Genomic DNA, 20,610 nt, shown 5'->3' with positions numbered 1-20,610 from the left:
TGAACTGCAGTCATTACCTGAACACTTTGTGCACAAAACCTGTACAGAAACAAACTTAACTCATTAGTTCTCCATATGATTCTATGGCAACCATATCATATTACATTTCATAACAGCTCCAACATCACAGATGTAGGATCAAGGGACCTGTGGATGAATACTAATTTGCCTAAATATGGTTGCTTCCGTTATAAGAAACTGAGCCAACGTATGATCCTGAATCTCATTTTGTAGACCATCTGCATGAAATCCAGTGTGTCACAGCCAGAGTTTAATTCCAAAATGAGTAATTCATCATTTAAAAAACACCTTCTCTTAAAATGCAGTTGATGGCATTAACACAGAAATCCCCCCTGGTCAGTACAGTCTTCACTTTTATGCAGAGGGATAACATGAGCCAGTTTCCGAGTATCAGGTGTAAGTTTAAGATTTAACACTTTATATATTGTATAACACCCTGTATAGTTTCTATTAAGCTTGTAATACCTTGTTAAACATCAGCAGTCGAAGGCTGAACAGAGACCTGACATTGAACACATAGTAACTGCACGAGTCCCTTTGTAGTCACACTCAAACAAATGCCAAAGTCTTTCAAAATCCTAACAGATATCAGAGGGATTTGTTGATTAACAGCTGTCAGATTTATAACTGAAAGCAGGACTCCTTCCTTAGAGTTAAGTTGGGTGTGAGTAGGAATTTTCTAATTCAGTTCAAGAATCTGTTGTGAGCTAATCTGCAGTTCCAACCAGTTACGTGTTTCTTCTTTAAATGATGACTAGCTGGTTTTACTGGTATTGGCAGACATAAAGCTTACAAAGCTAGATGAACATCAGCAATATCAGACCTGTGGATTTCTATGTTAGATTATTCATCTTTTGTTAAAAGGGTGCTTGCAGTGATTTTACAGATCAAGTTCAGTTTACTGCCATGGTTAGTACCACTCAGCCTATAAAAACCTGTCTAGAAGGAGCTGTCTACAGTCTGATGTCAGCAGGGTTATTTACAACACTACTGCGAAAATGCTTTGCCGACAACCAAGGTTGAATGGTTTAGGAAGAATACACAACACTTCACCGGGTATAAGATCCCAGTAACAATAATGTACAACAATGTATGTCTCAAAGATTAACTTTGACTTAGAATAAGTAACAAGCAGCTTCCGCACCTACTCCTTAACTTTCTTTTCTTTTCTTTTCTTTTAATCTTTGTTTTTATTTTTGGGGGTAGCACTTTGTTTGCAAAAAGAATTAAATTGACCACACTATACAGCAGATGTTGTTGCTACCATTAAAGAGAATGAGGTCATGTCCAAAGTATTTATAGATTTGGCAAATGGTGGATGTTCTACAATTTAAAAAAATTACATTGTTTATTTGACAGATTAATTCTGTGTTCTGTATGTTCTCTCCTCTTTAACCACCCCTCATGATAGACAATCTTGGCACAAATTGTTGCTTCCATTAGCTGAATTATTTGTCTTGTCCCTGGCTGTTTCCTCGTCCTGCACCAGTTTAACCTGCTCTAAAATATTTCTGGATGTGAACCCTGACTTACTGATACATTATATGCTCAGCTCACACTAACTACATCCTTAAACCCTGGGGTATCATAGCCAGACTGACGTGTGCATGGCTGAATTCTTCTGTCAAGAAAAAGTGGACCAACAGAGGATATAAATATAAAAACACTGACCCACAAGATGTATCGTTACTGTCACCTTTTTCCAAACAGTCATTTACTGATTAATCATAATTCCTTTTTTTACTTAGGCTGATAAAGCAACAATTCGGTAGAAAATATGACAGTGAAACGTCATAAAGCACAACACCAGGTGCATTGTGATGAAAAGAAACTTGCAGAAATATTCTGTCAAACACCATATTTAAAATGTGCCTCTCACTGGCACTCATGTTAAATAACCTCAGGCCTTAATGAGTCAGTTTAGTAGTGTGGATAGTTTTGGTTTTATTTGCCCAGGTTTTCAGATATCAGTTTCTGAGATTTCTGACGTTCCCACCAGATAAAAACAGTGACTGAAATTTCTAAGTTGTTGTTATTGTTGTATTTTGTTTGTTTTTTGAGTGAACATAGCCTTTCAATCTATACTCTTGTATTATCAGTGTAAACAGAGCTGTCATACATAGCCTGTGTCACATATCATGTGACATATTTGTTAAGTGTTAGTCATCTTTCAGACTTTGCCCTTCTACTAACAGTTACATACACCTCATAGCCCAGAGCCAGAAAAAAACATACTGTAGGCTCTACAACCAGGTTACAGCTTTGCTTACATGTTTTATTTATATTTAGATAAACAAAAGGAATACTACATGCTGTGGCTACAATAAACGGTTTTAAGATACAAATAATTTTTGTAAATTTAAATGGGTTGATGATTATAAACCATGTTTTCCATTCATTTCTCCATGAACACGGTGAGCTATCACTCATGGCTGATGTGTAAGCAGAAGGCAGGGAGCGCTTCTCATTCACTTCCAGGTGCAGCCCGTCGCGGTCCAGTCACATTTCAACACGAACTGCTTTCGGCCTGATAAATGCGCATGCGCACTACGGCTGACCCCTCCGGTTTCTGCGTGCAATGCCACGTTAGTAGCGGTAGACACAAAATACCAGCTACTCTCCCAACCTTAAACAAGGCAGAAAACCAAAACTGAGACCAATTCCTCTGCTAAACCGTAAGCGACCGTGTCTACACCTCTAGGCTCTCTGTCAGGAAGAACACTCGACAGCAACTATGTTGAAGTTTTTGCTCATCTGCACACTGGCTGTGGCCAGCAGGGCTGAGGTCGCTGAAGAAGATGATGTCCTGGTGCTGAAGAAAAGTAACTTCGACGAGGCTCTCAAAGCTCACCCCAACATCCTGGTTGAATTCTGTAAGTAACAACACAGCTACAAAATCTCGCCAGCCAATGCTAGCTATCTCCAGCAAGCTTGCCGGCTGCCCGGTTAGCAAGCTAAATTACGCCTGGGTCAATGGTAGCGTTAAACTTTGACACTTCTGACAAGTTGCTGCCGATGCTAGCTAACTTACTGGTGTCGTGCTCAATTTTGCATCCATGCGTGAATCTGTTTCACCCAGTCGCGCACCAGCGACTTGCTCACCAGTGTAAGAAACATACGGGATGATCTTAATCAAACTGCGTTTTCTCTTTGTCAGAATATTTCCCGTCGGATTTGACTAGCTAGCACCGAGCGTCCTCGAAGTGTGAACTGATGCTGAGGAAATAAGAAACTTGGCACAACATAGTAACCCTCGGCTTGTTTTACTGTGAACGTTAATCATATTACAACTGCTGTTTAGCCATATTTTTGCTTTACTTAGCTAGCGCGATAGCTGGTGGAGATAGCTGTTAGCAGTGCATCCTATTGTATTTTGAGAGTCTGCTGTGCTTGCATCACCACTTTTGCCGTAAGCAGTGGTAACATACTTGTTATAAGTAGCTTGAAGCTAAAAGAGTCGCTGAATCAGTAACGTGATTTTAAGTTTCGATTGCTTGCTGTACTTTCATAATGCAAGTTTCACCTTTCGTGCAGCACGGGCGTCTTATTTGATCCAAATTTAATTCAGTAGTTGTCTTTTATTAACTTATTTCCCCCAACAATATGACCAGCTTTCATAGCAAAGGCTTAAATGAACCATCTCTTCATAGCTAACAGGCCCATCCCGCTTCACTTTTGTCAGATTGTTGACCTGCTCACTTATTGTCTGGCAAATCTGTGGACCAGTCAGAGATGCCCGTGGGGGAGACTCTCCAATGAGCTGAGGATGGGAGGGATGAAGGCTTTGTTTGCCCCACGTATTTCTCAGCTGGGCGGGATCTCTGTGTGTATGTGGAGCTAGGTTGACGTGTACTTTACAAAAGTTCATCTGTGCGTTTATATTGACTGCACTGGAACAAGGAAGCTTCGTTATTAGTCAAGAATTAAAGGTGGTGCAATGTAGGACACTTTATTTGACGTGTCATTCCTGATAAGGTGTTTTTCTGTTTGGATTTTTTTCACATGTACAATTGGACACCATGGCTTTCAAATTAACATGTGAAACCATTGCTAAAATTAAATTAGGGCACATTTTTGTGGAAATCTTCTCCAGACACAATGTATTCATTTTCTTTAAAGGAAGTCCTTTGAAGATCAAACTATCCCTTTTTTTACAAGGTCTCTAACTTCACTTAAAGTTTTCCCAAGTGTTTTTCCTGTTTAATAAGAAATATTGTTTATTATAACATAAAAGTGACCCATTGACCGAACACATCTAATTATAATTTTGATTATTCATCTAAATAAAATAAAATAAAATTGGCTGATTATAGGGGCACAAATGCAATGACTTGCATTTATTTATTCATTCATTTATGTTATACCAATATAGAATGAATATTATGGACTTTCTGGCAGCTCTCCAGACAAACCAGAAAATTTAAGACATCACTCTTGTAGATTATGATAGAAAATTGTCATTATTTCAACCCCTTCTTTGTTATGCTTGTATTTTTTATTATTTTATTTTTTTACTTATTTTTTCCTATTTTGCAATAATATTATCAGCTCCCTCAATCTAGTGTGTTTCTCAACAATGATGCAAACCTCTGTGTGTGCCCTGCAGATGCCCCATGGTGTGGTCACTGCAAGGCCCTGGCTCCAGAGTATGCCAAGGCGGCTGGCATGCTGAAGGCCGAGGGGTCAGAGATCCGCCTGGGTAAAGTGGACGCCACAGAAGAGACTGAACTGGCACAAGAGTATGGCGTCCGGGGATACCCCACCATCAAGTTCTTCAAAGGTGGCGAGAAGGAGTCACCCAAAGAGTACTCTGGTGAGCATTAATGTGTTGTGTCAGTGCAGATTTGCTTGCATTAGATAGACGAATCAGAAGTTGGGAGCAGTGGTGGGACATTAATACCTTTCAAGTACTGCATGTGTTGATGTAGGCGATATTTTTTGTTTAGTCACATATTGTCGGTATATTCAATCAGTTGTAATGTTCCTATTCTCCTAAATTACATCATACAACTTGCTGGATTTGAATTTAGTCGTATGCACATTTAAAAGAATGTGTCATTTGTCATTCTTTGTCTTAGTCTCTAACTTAGTTTTTCTCTACCAAAAGCATCTTGATGAATGGGAGGTTGTTTATTTTTTCACAAAGTGACGTACTCTTGAGTAACCTCTGTCATAGTCAAGTGAATGAAAATGATTCCATAGTATAATCGTGTGAAATCATATGTAGATGGCAGATAAACCGTAGACACTTTAGCTTTCTTCATTGTGGTAATATGATCTGCACAGCAGCAGAAAGGGTGAGTCAGCTGCTGTTTCTGCCAATCGGCTTTCAGCAACATGACTGAGGCAAAATGTAGGCTGGGCTTCCTCTGCACGTTCCTCTCATGCTGACTCTGAGCCTGGCCTCCCAGCTGGGCAGAGGTATGTGCAGTTCTTCACGTCGCCTGTTCTCTGCTGGCCGGGGCCGGGTTCAGTTTGGAAAGGGAGGGGAGAGTAAGTTGGGATATTTTTGTAGAAATGACTGCTCTCACTCGAGTCCAGCTTCTAGAAAACACCCCTCTCTCGTCTCCCACGCACTGCACCAAAACCACATGCTATATCACTTCATCAACATGTGTTTCTGAAATTGCTCTTGCGTTGCATCAGTCTGACAGCCAGGTCTGACATTTCAATTCCACTTTAATTGCAACACACTTACTCCAAAGAAAGGTTAACATGTTTTTGAGCCTCACAAAGTTGCTGTAGTGATTCTATTATACAACATGGGGCTTGGATTTGAAAGTCAGAAACAAAGAGGCAGCGTTGTGTATTGTCACCTGAAGTTGTAAGAGCTGTTAGGGGTTTCCGTAAAGCGGAAGTGGTTTGTTTTTGCTGTGGGTCTTTCACTTTTAAAATGCACTTAAACTTTCACACCAGAAAATGTATGAAGGGTGTCTCTGTGCCTCCACTCTTTAACCAAAGCAGAGGAAATGCAAATTCACTTTTAACATCTGCTCCCCTGAGGCACTCTAGGATTTGAGTTGAGGCCTGCTGTATCACAGGTCAGAGCATTTGACCTGTGACTTTTGACATGTGACGTCTATGGATACAGAATTACCTTAAGTTATTGTGTTGCAGCTGGGAGGCAGGCAGATGACATCGTCAGCTGGCTGAAGAAGCGCACAGGCCCTGCTGTTGCCACCCTTGCCGGGGTCACCGAGGCTGAGTCTCTGATTGCTGACAGTGAGGTGGCAGTCATCGGATTCTTTAAGGTACTACTCCGATATCTCAAGGTTTCAACTAGATAACAGGTTAAGATTTAGCTCCTTCCCTTCGTTTATATTCTACACACTTTTTGGACAGTTAATGTAATATAGTTAATTTCTCATGCCCATACAGTATCATATCTCAAATAAAAACTACATTCCTACACAGCTGTGATGCTTTATCATCTCAAAAGCTCAATTAAAGGATTTTGGCTAATGGATATCTTTTATTATTCAAATATATAAAATCTGCAGAGCTTGACAGCAGGTTTAATGTTTTTTAATTAAGTTTCAGTCATTGGGGATTGTTTGCGCTGGGGATTGTTTGCGCTGGGCCTCATCTTAAGGAAAGTTCTCATGTGTCTGTAGGATGCTGAATCTGCTGGTGCCAAGGCCTACGCAAAAGCAGCTGAAGCCATAGACGACATTCCCTTCGCCATGACCTCCGATGATGCTGTTTACTCCAAGTTTGAAGTGTCCAAGGACAGTGTTGTCCTCTTCAAGAAGGTGACTTCAAGTTCTTCAGTTTATTTCTTCACTGTTTCAAAGATGTTGTGATGACACAAAAAGTGCATCTGCACACATGTACACTCTGTATATTCAAACCTCTGGACAAACTGTGGTTGAAGGACAGATTCAAAATGGTTGACACATTATTTTTCATAGTTACTCACTGTGTAATCACAATATATTTTAAACAGTTTATCTGTAGCCTTGGATCAGCTTGTGACATTCACTCTCACAAGTTCAAGCGTTTACGATCAAGCTGGTGAAGACACTACAGTCTTCTTGATCCACACCTTGGTAACATGATGCTGTTGCCCTCATGGTATCCCCTCTCTGTTGCTAATCTTGGCCTCTCTGGGGTCCTTTTTTAACGTTTAAGTCGTGTGGCTGCCTTTAGGCTTGTTGCTCGACCTACCCAGTGAGTGACCTCAACATGTTGAGGTAATGCTGATGAATGGTAAAGAGCTTTGTTTGGTGATGGTCCATCTTTCAGGTAGCCCCATTGGCTGAAGGGATGTTGGCTGAATGCCTTCCTTGAAGTCCAAATGGATGATTTTCTCTTCTTCCCACCTCTTGTATGTGGGAACTTAAACTCACAGTTGCTCTCAACAGACTCTGTGAGAGAGGGCAGGTGATGCCTGCCTTCAGGGGTCAGGTTTACTGACGACAACCTTCCCTTGCAGATCAGAGATCATTGCTTTCTTATCAGCTAAACGGTATGTCAGTCAGTGTGTCGATTTGTCAAATTGGGTCAAGGTCCAGAGTGTCAGTCAATAAAAATTAAGCAACCCAGTAATGTGAGGGTGTTTGATGAATTTTACACCACATCATCATTTTACAACAGTGGATAGTCCTTTATCTTACAACCCACAGAGCTACAGAGTAGAGTGTGATGGTTGCTCTGCAGTTCAGCAAAAATTATTCTCATGGCATTTGTCTTTTTTTGTTCTTTATGTTTTGTGTTATTTCAAAAAGGGAAACATGCTTAATGCTACAATGAGGCAAATGTCTAAAAACTGACCACATTTCATAGTCTGGGTTTCACATGTGTGAAGCTCATGCTTCCTGCATGCAATTGGTAATTGATTTAATTGCGAGACAATGAAAGAAAAGTCTTCACAGAGGAAATGTTCACTTGAAACATAAATGTCAAACTACAGTACAGCATTCACTCAATTGCCAGTTTATTAGGTGCAGCTAGCAAAAACATACTTCAACAGCATCAAAAACTACATCCTTCAAAATGATCAGACAGGGAATCAACACACATGTTAAACAGTTTGAACCAAAGGTGAACATGATGATCAGTGCAGACTCAGTGTAGAATAAAAAGGAAGCAAATATTTAAATGCAGGTATAGTTCACATTCACTAGTGCAAGCGTGTGTGAAGATGTATTTTTAGTCATTTTTTTTCGGTCATATGACTGCAAACTGAATATCTTTTGGTTAACTGAGTAATGCATCTCTAATACATCTCTTTGCATTTTTTAATGTTTGATGTCGGACAAATTCATTAACTGAAGAATCAATCAAAAATGATTATTATTATTATTATTATTATTATTATTATTATTATTATTATTAGTTGCAGCCCTAATTTAATTTTTAACCTTTTATGTCTTGCTCATGATGAGCATCATTATTATCAGTTTATAGTTGCAGTAGATCAGTAATGAAATTATCATTTCTATCAGCCCCAGGTGCTTCAGCAAGAAGCAAGAACCTTTCGAAATATCTCACTGTGTCTCTGCACTCACACAGTCCTTTCAGTCATGGACGATCTTTCATTGTGACACATGGACCAAGGCTCAGTGCACCAACTGCCATTGTCTGGCCTGATCTGTGTTGGTAACTTAACCCTGATACAAACACTGCTGACATGTGGGCTCGTTGCCTACAGTATAGCAAACCCTCTCAAATCCGGGGCTCAGTCTTAATAAACAACTGGGGTCTTTCACTTGTTTATTGCAACAGGGGTTGAAAGCTTAGGTTTCATGGCCTCAGTCAGTGCCCACAGGGCAGGCAGCGTGCTGCTGGCCAAATGTCCTTTCTCCTATTGTGTGCCAGTAAAGGCTGCTTGGCACAGCTGTACCATGCTATTCTTAACACCCAATAAAAGTCTTTTTGGTCTTCTCTTTCATCAGCTGGGGTTTACTAAAGGATTTTAAAGTGGTTCATCCGGTAAATCTGTGGTGTTCACAGGCAGAATAGATGGGTGGATAATATTTGTATCTAAATGTTTCCTTGTTTCCTTTACAGTTTGATGAGGGGCGCAATACCTTTGATGGAGAGCTGACCAAAGAGAAACTCCTGGCTTTTGTCAAGGCCAACCAGCTGCCTCTGGTCATTGAGTTCACTGAGCAGGTAACGACTGGAGCTGTGGGCATCAACTTGACCATTAACGTCTCATTTAACCACAACACAATACTGTCCACAACAGTAAACAGTGCAACTCCCAGTGTGATGCCCACATGTCAAACTTGTGTGTCTCTGTTTTCTGCAGACTGCTCCTAAGATCTTTGGTGGAGACATCAAGTCCCACATCCTCATGTTTCTGCCCAAAGCTGCCTCAGACTTCCAGGACAAAATGGACCAGTTCAAGAAAGCCGCAGAGGGATTCAAGGGACGGGTAGGTGAACTGTCTGAAGTGACATGTCAGTCTTTCAAACTGCACTTGTCCTGAACCTGTCGTCAACCTGTGATTATTGTGCATTCTGTGAACATTACACAAAGATTTTAAAGTCTAATGATTTGCTCAGACACGATATATTGAGTAATCTGTTGGGACAAAATCAGTTATTAACATCCTCTATCCCCCCCTTTCCAGATCCTGTTCATTTTCATTGACAGCGACGTGGATGACAACCAGCGCATTTTGGAGTTCTTTGGTCTGAAGAAAGAGGAGTGCCCAGCCATCCGCCTCATCACCCTGGAGGACGAGATGACCAAGTACAAGCCAGAGAGCGACGCCATTACAGCGGAGAGCATCACTGCATTCTGCACACTGTTCACTGAGGGCAAACTCAAAGTGAGTGGTTGGCTATGCAAATATAAACTATAGATAATCATTGCACATTCATAATGGTGCATAAGATTTCATTACTGTTAATTTTGGACTTGAATTTGCAGTTTGAAAATATATATATATATATATACACACACACACAGTATATACACACATATAGGACAGTTGTATGCTAAGCGCATACTGTTGGACAGCTACAAGTAATTAACTTGAATTAAATTTTAAATCCTGGTAACGCCATGGTCTGTCTGTGTGTTCTTTTACAGCCCCACCTCATGAGCCAGGACATCCCTGAAGACTGGGACAAAAACCCCGTCAGTGTTTTGGTGGGCAAGAACTTTGAGGAGGTCGCCTTCGATCCCACTAAGAATGTCTTTGTGGAATTTTGTAAGAGCCTCTATCTTTATGTTTTTTCTTTCTTTCTTTCTTATGACCATAGAGCCAGTAGAAATTTCCATATGAAAAACATGAAAACACAATGGTCAGCAGTCTCTGGGTTGTGTTGGCAAAGGGGTTCACCTGTTAAAGGGGTATTTTCAGTAAAAGCTCAGTTGCTCATAGGTGGGAAATTTGGCAAAGCCTCTAGCTGCAGCGTCTGAAACTCGAATCTTGCCCTTCCTTACTTTGCCTGTGCTAATCCCTTTTCAAATACCGCAGAGCTGAAGCTGAGGCTTCACTCATACCTTTTTGGACACTGATGTTGAAAAGATCTGGTTAAATATAGTCACTGGATTATTTTTATATTCATCCTCATCCAAATTTGCACCATTTGTGGAGGAATTTTCCATCGCTGGCTGTTTTAAATACAGCTTATGGCCAGTCATGCACAGCAGGGAAGACCCATATTCCCTGACAGGTGGCAGTGGGGGGGTTCCTAGTCAGTCAACAGGTAGCAATGCCTTGAAGCCCAGGATGCATGTGACATGTTGTGTGTATGTAGGGATTTACTTTACTGAATGTTTAAGCAGCTCAATAATTAGTATGTATAAATAAGTTAATAAGTAATACTGCTGAAATGATACAGCCCCTAAATGTGTTAAATGTGTTGCCAATGCAATTGTTTTGTCAGTAATCATTCAATACTAAACTGCTGGGTTATTTTTTTTGTGGTATTTAGATGCACCTTGGTGTGGACACTGCAAACAGCTGGCTCCCATCTGGGACAAGCTGGGAGAGAAGTATAAGGACAGTGCTGACACCATTGTGGCAAAGATGGACTCCACAGCCAATGAGATCGAGGCAGTGAAAGTCCACAGCTTTCCTACTCTTAAGTTCTTCCCTGCAGGAGAAGACCGCAAGGTGAGAGCCCCATCACTGACTATTTGTTTACAGTTTTACATTCTTCAGGTCTTCAGAACTTTTTAGATGATATTTCCTTACTTTTAAACTTGATCTAAGTGTGGGTGAAAAAAAAAAAAAAAGAAGTGATCCACATCATCATTTATAATTCTGAATGATTCACAAATCAATAATATGATATGTCAGAAACACCTTTAGGGAACTTTGGTACAAACTTTTACTTGGACTCGAGGCTGAACTTAATCGAATTTGGTCATCATCACTATGACCTCAAAAAACATATTTTTGGCCCTAACTCAAGAATTCATACACTAATAATGACACAATTATTGGATGAAATTATGATTTCTAAACAGTCAAAGGTCTACTTCACTGTGACAACATAATGTTCTGCAGAAACACTTCTAGTGAGTATTCAATGCTGTAACTCAGTAACAGAAGGGTAGGTTGTGATTATATTTTACCTGCAGCTTGACTGGTGGGCAACAGTGAGGTGGTAATTCTGGTTGTAATAATGTTAGATAAAAAGCATAATGTTGAATGAACACAACAACTGGGGCACAGTGCAGCACCAGGATGGTATGCATTATACATATACTAAAGTAATCTTGTAGTTCATCTTCAAACACTCAGCAAAAATACTCAGGTGCATTATGTATTTAATGACATCTATAGACTGACATCAGCAGAGCAGAGTATGAATTTCAACACTATCAAACAAGAGCAGCTGAAGCACACTGCATCACTTTGCAAAACTTCAACCAACTCTGTTGGGGCAAAGAAAACAACTTGGCTCGTAGTGTGTTTGATTTCAGAAGCCCTGTGTCTGTACAGCATTTTTGGATAACAATTGCTTTCCCCCGTACTAACGCTACAGCTCAGAGGCTGTTCTCCACTGTTGAAGATAAGTGGAGCTTCCCCCCTTTACTCAAAAGACACTCACACACACACACACACACTTCTGTTTTTACAAACATTTAACCAGTGACATTGGTCAGTAAACGATACACTTGCTATTCTCCAAAAAGACTGTAAGATCAAGTTAATGCAGTTAACTCAAATAACTTAAAATTGAACTTCTGCATGCTCTCACACACTTTCTTCTGCAAGTCAGTGACCCTGAAGACCAGTTAGATTTACTGTCAGTTATGTTTCATTTGCAGCCCAGTGGGCAAAGAACAGGGATCAGTGGTTTGGCACACAGTGCACAGGAGTAAGATCCAAAATACAGTGTCGCCCTGTTTTATTGACTCAAGATTCGCTTTGAATCAGATTCATTTTGAATCATCAAATCATGTCAACCAAGAATTCACACCTAATTTGATCCGTATTGGTTCACTCACCTCTGTAAACATCGTCCTTTGTATTGACTGATCCATAATCCATCCATCCATCTCCACTCCAAAAATATGGTTTTGCCCTCTCATTCAGTACATACCTTTGCAGTTGTGAGTTGCAGTGATCTGGGTGGTTATTTGGATCCAACATCACTAACGTAGAGACTTATCATTAGTGCCTCTTGATTTAGCAGCGTTAACCATGTGCAGAAACCTGAGCCTGCTGGCCCTGTAAGTTTCTGCACCATTATGTGGGTGTTTGGTTCCTGCTCGACGATTTCACTCTCTCTGAGACTCCTGCACCTACCTCTCTCCACAGCTCTCGTGCTGGCTTTAAGTTTAGCAACCTTAAAGATGTGGTATATACTGGGCCCCCCCCTCCATAGTAAGTCTATGGATTAGCCTATGACCCTACTTAGATGAAGCATGCAGAAGACCCAGGAGACGGCTGAGGGAGGATGGTTGCCGTGGTTGGATTTATGGCACTGAAAATTAAATTGGGTGCTTTGTAGTTGTCCTTTGATTGTCCTTTTCATGTGCAACCTTATTTTAGCAATCATTCCACTTGCTTGTTGCTGTGTCACTGCTCATAGATCACCCGTGGACAACTTTTTTGGCTCCATTTGAAGACGGAGTGCCAAGGTTTATTGGCTGCCTTTTTAAATGGCACACACGTGTGGAAGGCTCAGTGATATTTTTGTTTTTGCAATGAAACACACGTAATTATGTTATAGACTTGATTTGTTGATCTTGTGCATTAATCAGTTATAATGTCTGATCAACAGGTGATTGACTACAATGGAGAGAGAACACTGGAAGGCTTCACCAAGTTCCTAGAGAGTGGTGGTAAGGAGGGCGGCGCCCCGGCAGGAGACGACGATGACGACGATCTGGATGCAGATGTAAGATTATCTCAACTGTGATGCATCTAATCACTTTATAGAAAGCAGCACAGTTGTGGCCCTATGAGAGCTACCCTGACAGGCTTCCATGTGCTGAGCAAAACTCGACAATCTCTCTGTCTTTCTTGGATTGAATACCGCCACAGTGGCATAAGAACTTTTATGGCTATGTTAAAACTAAACAAAATTGTCATCGCAAAACAAAGCATTAACTATTTACATTTAATAATCAGAGTATTCAACACTTCCCTGTTAGGGCCAAAAGTTGCAGTTACAACCACGAGAAACCGAACTTACTGACGTGTTCTGTCTGTCGATCTCCTTGGCACTGGTTAATCACAGCGTGGCACATAACACATAAAATTCGTGTGTGCATATGCAGAATATGCAGTCGTGAAACCATGTCGGGGGAAATTAAATTTGATAGTAATTTTAGTTAATTAATTTAATAATAATTAAATAAATATTACTGCTACTGATGATTTATTGGTTAGTACATTGGGAAAATAAGCCAAATATCGTCTTGACATTGGAAAAGTCATAAGCTATCGGCGGTTGCTCTGAACATCATCAGTCACCGCAGAACAAATGGTGGTTAGAGAATGGTTTTTATTATTTTTACACTTAAGTAGAGGTTTCCAAGAAAGCTTAATATTTTGCAAATGCACCCTAAGAATTTTTGACTGCTTTTACTTGAAAGTAAAGTTTATGCACTAGTTTATGCAGACATGGTTCACTTTTTTTATTTTGATTACTTTTAAGTTTTAATATAAAACTGAAAGTCAAGAGCTTAGAGGAGCGTGCACATGTCTATCATTGAAACTGTAGCGCTTTTTGGGGGCATATTTGGCATCATGTCTGAAGCTACCTAAAATAGGACTAGGTCCTTTGAGGATTTCAGGCTGTAACCTTAGAACTGACCCACTTCGCTTTTTTGGGGGAGGTAGAATGTCACAACTGAACAAAAGCACTCATTAGACATTATACAGTCTAAGGATTAAATAGCCATTTGACGAGATCTTCATGCTAATTTTAGAAAATGTGTCAAAAATAGCACCTTAACAAAATTAAAAGCTAGCATCTTTATCGGTGATAACTGTCTGTCTGGGGAACCTGCGTCCATGTCTTGGTCAAAGATGCAGGGGGATGCATTTTGGGCTCGTATACTATGTGTACTACTCCACTGCATCCAGTGCATATTAGTGGGGGATCCTTTTTACTAGCGCCTTCCCACTCCACCACTGCCGCCACGCCCCCTTCCCAGAAGTCTAATTGCAGCAGAGTTGACTGCTGTCTACTAATTCCTCCTGCAGCTGTCATAGCTGTTTACTGGGCTTTGCCTGGAGACCCAGGCTTCCACATAAAAGTTGCACGTGCAAGGCTGCAGTCAACATTAGTGCCTTCCTTTTTCTGAAGCATCTCCTAACCCCACCTGTCCACAGACTAGACATGAAGGAATGGCTATGCAAAACAAAGATGTCATCTATATGCCAAGCTGTGGTGGTGATACAGTGCAGTGTTAATTCAATCAGTATTGACGCCTCATGTCTTACACCTGCTATGTCTGAAAATGCTGGTGAAAGTTCATATTTTATCATTAAAACATGTTGTGTGCAGCTTGCATATCTGTATTGATCAGTGGCCCCCTCCTCTCTGCTCTCCAGGATCTGGATGATGTGGATGACGGACAGGACGAGGACTCTGACGGTGAGGATGGAGGTGACGATGGTGAACACGATGAGTTGTAAGAGCTGGCAGAGGAGAGAAAGGGAGAGAGAGGAGACGAGTCCCGCCCCAACCCTTCCACCCAGTCACCATCACTACCTTCACTTCCTTGTGGACCTTCCCTGTCCTGTGAACATTAATACTTCCCCTTTTAACTGCCTCTCAGTCAGTCAGTCAGTCAGTCAGTCAGTCAGTCAGCCGGCCTGTTAGCCAGCTCGCCAGTTAGTCAGTCAGTCCATCAGTAGCGTGGCAGGGCCTTTTTTTACCAGCCACATCTCCAACCTCACAACTTCTGGCCAGACTGGTCTTGTCCCACCTGGGGGGACTCTGTGGAACAGCGCACCACCTCTATGAGAGACCTCAATGCCTTCTCTACAAAGCTCCACATCAGCTGTTTGCCTTGTATATTTTAAACCAAATGTAAAAATGGCATTGAGATCTAGTTTTCAAAGTTTGTTTTTCTTGATGAATTGCTCCCCTCCTCTTTAAAAACACCTCACCATCGTTCAGTGTGGGTATGAGCTAAATGAGTGTTGTAACCTGTATTTGTAGGTAAGGGGGGTGCCAGTGTTCTTCTCCCTCTGATAGAAGTCTAGAGGACCAGCGTTTTGTGTGGTGGTTTTGTAAGGACTGAACTCTCAGGGGACAAGGGGCCATCCTGTAGATGTTTTTTTTTTTTTTTTTGCAATGTGTTCACTAAAATACACCCCACAGAGCTTGTCTAGTGTGGCACAAAGCCCCCCTCCCCCCAATCTGTAGCTGAGACCAATAATTTTCTTTCTTTTGGTGTGGGTTGGGGAGGGGGGTGGGGGGTTATGTTACTTTATTTTCATTTCCTTCATACAGTCTCCTCACTTCAGCATGGCTACTGACTATTTTCTAAAAGGAACAAAGCTTAACTCTTTGGGGAAATCCTATTTTATTTAATTGCTTTCACTATGAGTTTTTTGTTTTTGTTTTTTTTTTCTTCTTTTTTTTTTTATTTAGGACTTGTCATTTTTAATGATGTACCATTGTGCCCAGCTGTAGCCAGTTGGCCCTGTTGGGGCAGAGTTGGCCCTTGGACATACTCTCAGGCCTGGGATGGTTTTTGGAGCCAGTTCTGATAGGTCGCACTGCATTCATGCCTAATCAGAGATTCATTGTGGTTACTAAAGCAGACAGAGATTGGTACAGTTTACTGGTCAGGTTGGTCTGAGAGAAGTGTCTATTATATCTGAGGCGGGGAGGGAACAGTTGCACAGCCCCACCCCTCACCCATACTGTACCTCATGCATCCTTTTGGCTCTACCCAACACCTTTTGTTGCCGCAGCGTTGTGTGTGAGTGTGCTGTGTGAATGGTGTAAAAGTTGCTGTGATGTGTTGAATGACTAGTTCATATTTTCTGGTCATCCATGAACAGGAGTGTGTGTGCGTGTGTGTGTGTGCGCGTGGTTGTGTTGTAGTCGGTGTGTGTGTGTGGCAGGGAGGGGAGGTTTGAGTAGAGCCAGGTGATGGGTTTGACAGCTGTACAGCGGTGGGGGAAAATTAATAAAGCATTCCATCATATCCAAATTGATGTGGAAAACGTGAAATGGTGGCCAATAAAAAAAAATATATAAAAATAAGTTTGTCTTCAGTTTTTTATTTTTAGCCCTCCACGCGGGAAATAGCTGTGGACAGACATTTTGTTTTCAGGTTGTCCATCCCATTCAGGTGAACGTGATATCTCGGTAATGCCCAGACGGATCATTTCTAAATAATCAATTATTTACTAACAATGCTGAGAGGCTGCAGCCAGGCTTGCAACTGTGTGAGGATGTACAATGGCACAGCAGAGCTTTGAGCTAAATGCTAACATCATCATGTTGATCATGTCACAGTAACATCACTAACATGTTTAGCAAGTATAATGTTCACTAATGACATCTCAGTTCAGCATGTTTACATCAGCTAATTAACAGAGCACAAAGTACATCTGAGGCTGATGGGAGATATATCTGTCGGGCTGGTTCTGGTTCATAAATCACAGTGTTTGAAAAAGAATTAAAAAATGGACATGTTCAGTGCAATTATGACATTTTTCTCCTGTGGGGAACGTGTTTGCACCATGTATAACAATCTGTCCATGTATGTCTGAAGGAAATCTGTGGCAGTAACTCTGAGCCCAGGACAATAAAGTATATCTGGATCTTGACTCAAAACCACAAATGTGAACCTCGGGTGACTGATGAAAAGTTGTCTGGGGATGATGAATGGGCCCAGTTGGTGCACCAACTAACTGGCAGACCAACCCACGCTTCGATTGTGGTTAAAAATGACCATCAAAATTTCCCGGAGCCCAAGGTGAATCTTTATATTCCTTTCTTCAATTTTCTTTTTTTTGTCTGACAAACATTCAAAGCCACTTAACAAGCATCAAATCCTCACATTTGAAAAGCCTGAACCAGACCATGTTTGGCACTTTTAGAAATATATATGTTTAAATGTTGCATTATCAGTTTCCCTGTAGTCATAAAGACAGTGATGCAAACCATGGAGTCATTTGATCATAACCATTCCTGGGTCTCACATCAGCCATTAAGATAGTACATGACTATGAAGCCAGCAGCCTTTCCACACTGTTTATGTCAGCGCAATTGATGGTCAACAGCATACACATGGCACTTCACCCCTGTCTGCCCTTGCCCTTGACACTGACACACTCCAGCAGTAAACCACTTTTATCCTGCTTAGTGTTTACTAGAAGCCTCCAGCCCCCACCACCCCCGAGCTGGCGGGATGTCACCACTAGCTTTAAGTGGGCAGCATCTGTGTATGAGGGGGGTGACAGGCAGAGGTTACTGGCTGTCATGTCTTGAGATGTGAGCTGTATCACAGGCTTGTGACAGGTTAGTGGGAGGGCCATGACCAGACGGATACTCATCTTCCAAATTTTGTCACTGGATCTATGAGGTGTTGTGTCTTAGAATAGCCCAACAGAGAGTATAAAGAGACCCGCAGGGAGGCTTGGCCTTCAGAGGAACAGCTCCACTGTTGATACACAAGAGACACTGGACAGAAAGAGAACCACACTGAGAAGAACTGACTGATCTTTCTGCAGGACAACAACTGACTTCTCAGAGATTGAAGAGAATCTGCTCTGATTTTTAAGACTTAAAGGAGGTCGAACTCCTTGGAAACTTGGAATTTGCCAGTTTTTCTGCAAGAACAAAGAGAAGTCTGACTCTGACTAGGATGAAGTACTATCAGTGCCCCGTGTCCCAGACCATGGGAATCAAGGCTTACACCGAGGACTGTGGTGTCCCAGTCAGCTGCAAGAGCTCCGCTTCTCTGAAGCCGATCCGCAGCGTCCACTTCCCCAATGACATTGTTTTCCAGGACTATGTGCGACACGGCGAGCTGGAGAGAATTGGATGTTTCATCCGAGCCAGGAGAGTCAGCCTGGACACCATCTACCACTCTGGTGAGCCTGTGAAACAATAACATAACCCTGATCTGTGAAATGCTCATGCAGATAGAGATCTTGCTTATGACACCACAAACATTATCCTGTGCTCTGCCCTGTATATACAGGCATGGCTGCCATTCATGAGGCCGTCCTGTCTGGGAACCTGGAGTGTGTGAAGCTGCTGGTCCACTACGGAGCAGATATCCACCAGAGAGATGAGGAGGGATGGACCCCACTGCACATGGCCTGCAGTGACGGTTTCCCACACATTGCACGGTGAGCATCTACTCTTTCTTTATATGAAACAGAGCTTGTGTAACTTTTGTTGAACAGTTGCTGCCACAAGTGAGAATTATGGTATAAAAACTAAAACATAGTGCAACAGCAGCAAAAGTGATTGAGTCATAAGCTACTGGTCATACCAGACCAAGTAAAGCTGTAGAAGCAAAATGCCTTTTGTTTGTTTTTTTTTGCTTATGATTTCAACTTTCTATCTTTAAAAAGAAGACTGTGTTATTTTTTCTTTGCACTTTAAAGCCTAACATTACATGTTTATGCTTTGGCAAGCACATACCAACACACACAGGCACAGACACACACACACACTTATTGGCTCCACAGCTCTCTTACGTCACAGCGATAAGACAAGCTGGAGGATCTGCTGCATTCTTGCACCTCACTGACCTTCCTGACACTGAAGTATGGCAGAAACTCGCATTGAGTTTGCCAATGTCGCAAACCAGCAACATTTGATACCTTTCACTAAGCAACGTTATATTGTTTTCTTCCAGCTACCTCCTCTCGCTTGGTGCAGACCCTGAGCTGGAGAACGACTGCGGGGAGAAGCCGGCCGACCTCATCGACCCGGACATCAAGGAGCTGCTGGAGCTCTTCGGGCTGGCAGTCAATGACTGAAAACACCTGGCTCTTAAAACCACAAACTGATGCCCCATCGTCCGACTGCTCTGCAGTAATGGACAGAAAAAGGCCATGTCAGTGCAGCGTCCTGATCTTGTGAGCTGCCTCAGCTCAGGAGTTCAGAGACTGTGGATGTCTGTGGGCTGACAGAGCCGGCTGGCTGCCTCCTGATTGGATTGACTCCTGATTGCTGGCAGAGGATCCCCTCTGATCTCTGATCTTTTATACTGCTGTGAACTGAATGAATGACTTGATTTTAAGTTGTTGATTGTATTTGGCATGTCGCTGGATCTCAGGCTTCTGAATGTTGTGAAACTTGAAGCTGTTGTTTCTGCTCAGCTGATTAGCACCTCTCTGACAGCATGCCCTCCTCTGTAGGCTAAGATTAGAAAAACCATTCAGGCTTGTGTTGTCAGCCCTATTAACACATTTGTTTACAGTTGATCAAGTGGTTTTTTTTTTGTCTATTCTTTTGTCTAAGTTCATGTGACTCAACTGTATTAACTTGTAGTTATTTGATAATGGCTTCTTTTTATACTTTTCTAAATAAATTTTATCAGACTGAACCTATCACTTTGTTTACCATTTCCTTCATTTCCCAGCACAGTGTGAGACAAAACAAATCAAGTACTGTAATTAGTGCCACGGGTGCTCAGCTCCGAGGCACTCCTCTACAGCTAGAATAGCTGAGAGGAGTGCCTCTCCAAAACACAACAACTGTTTTTACATAACATGTAAACTTTTCAAACTGTGAGCACTCAAAGGAGGAGTGCAAATCACTTTTTATTCAAAGTTAGAGTGAAAGCATCAGTTGGCTAGAGTGCGTGAAGCAGTAAAAAATAACCTTTATTTTTATTTTTAACTTGAGCTCACGGCCAAACCGTAAAAAGGAGACAAATAATTCTTTCTGAAAATGTAGACATAGTTGTTGGGATTCATAAAATGTAACTTTGACAGGCAGGGTCTGCACAAAATTTAAACGGGGGTGCCGAGTCCAGCATGCAATACCTGTCTCACTCTCATTGACACCTAATGTAATTGTCTTTTTTTTTCGAAAGAATCTCACTCTGTCTTCGCGCTGAGCTTATTCACTCATTTTAAGGAATATCTGAATAAAATAGAGACTGTAGAAACTTCTGGCTTCAGTGTCTGGCACGGTCTTTTCAGTTTTTGAAAAGAAGTAACGGTTTTCTCATAAT

The 20,610-nt window shown here is 41.6% G+C and overlaps 2 protein-coding genes across 2 annotated transcripts; both read left to right on the top strand.

The window, feature by feature from the left end:
* The first annotated feature begins 2,565 nt into the window (after nucleotides 1–2,565).
* On the top strand, nucleotides 2,566–15,105 carry p4hb (prolyl 4-hydroxylase, beta polypeptide). The gene is made up of 11 exons (XM_023406888.2): nucleotides 2,566–2,894; nucleotides 4,628–4,834; nucleotides 6,139–6,272; nucleotides 6,636–6,773; nucleotides 9,034–9,138; nucleotides 9,278–9,403; nucleotides 9,602–9,802; nucleotides 10,066–10,186; nucleotides 10,917–11,098; nucleotides 13,221–13,337; nucleotides 15,002–15,105. Exons 1-11 carry the CDS (start codon nucleotides 2,756–2,758, stop codon nucleotides 15,083–15,085), a joined length of 1,554 nt encoding a protein of 517 aa, XP_023262656.1. The 5' UTR covers nucleotides 2,566–2,755; the 3' UTR covers nucleotides 15,086–15,105.
* A 146-nt stretch (nucleotides 15,106–15,251) lies between these two features.
* ppp1r27b (protein phosphatase 1, regulatory subunit 27b) lies at nucleotides 15,252–19,981 on the top strand. The gene is made up of 3 exons (XM_023406875.2): nucleotides 15,252–18,508; nucleotides 18,619–18,769; nucleotides 19,285–19,981. The coding sequence occupies exons 1-3, from the start codon at nucleotides 18,280–18,282 to the stop codon at nucleotides 19,406–19,408; spliced, it is 504 nt and encodes a 167-aa protein (XP_023262643.1). The 5' UTR covers nucleotides 15,252–18,279; the 3' UTR covers nucleotides 19,409–19,981.
* The last annotated feature ends 629 nt before the right edge of the window (nucleotides 19,982–20,610 follow it).

This window comes from Seriola lalandi, unplaced genomic scaffold (genome assembly GCF_002814215.2).
Source record: "Seriola lalandi dorsalis isolate HSWRI2012SDOR001 ecotype SW California unplaced genomic scaffold, Sedor1 jcf7180002054318, whole genome shotgun sequence".
NCBI lineage: Eukaryota > Metazoa > Chordata > Actinopteri > Carangiformes > Carangidae > Seriola > Seriola lalandi.
This window is presented reverse-complemented; position numbering and strand designations above follow the sequence as displayed.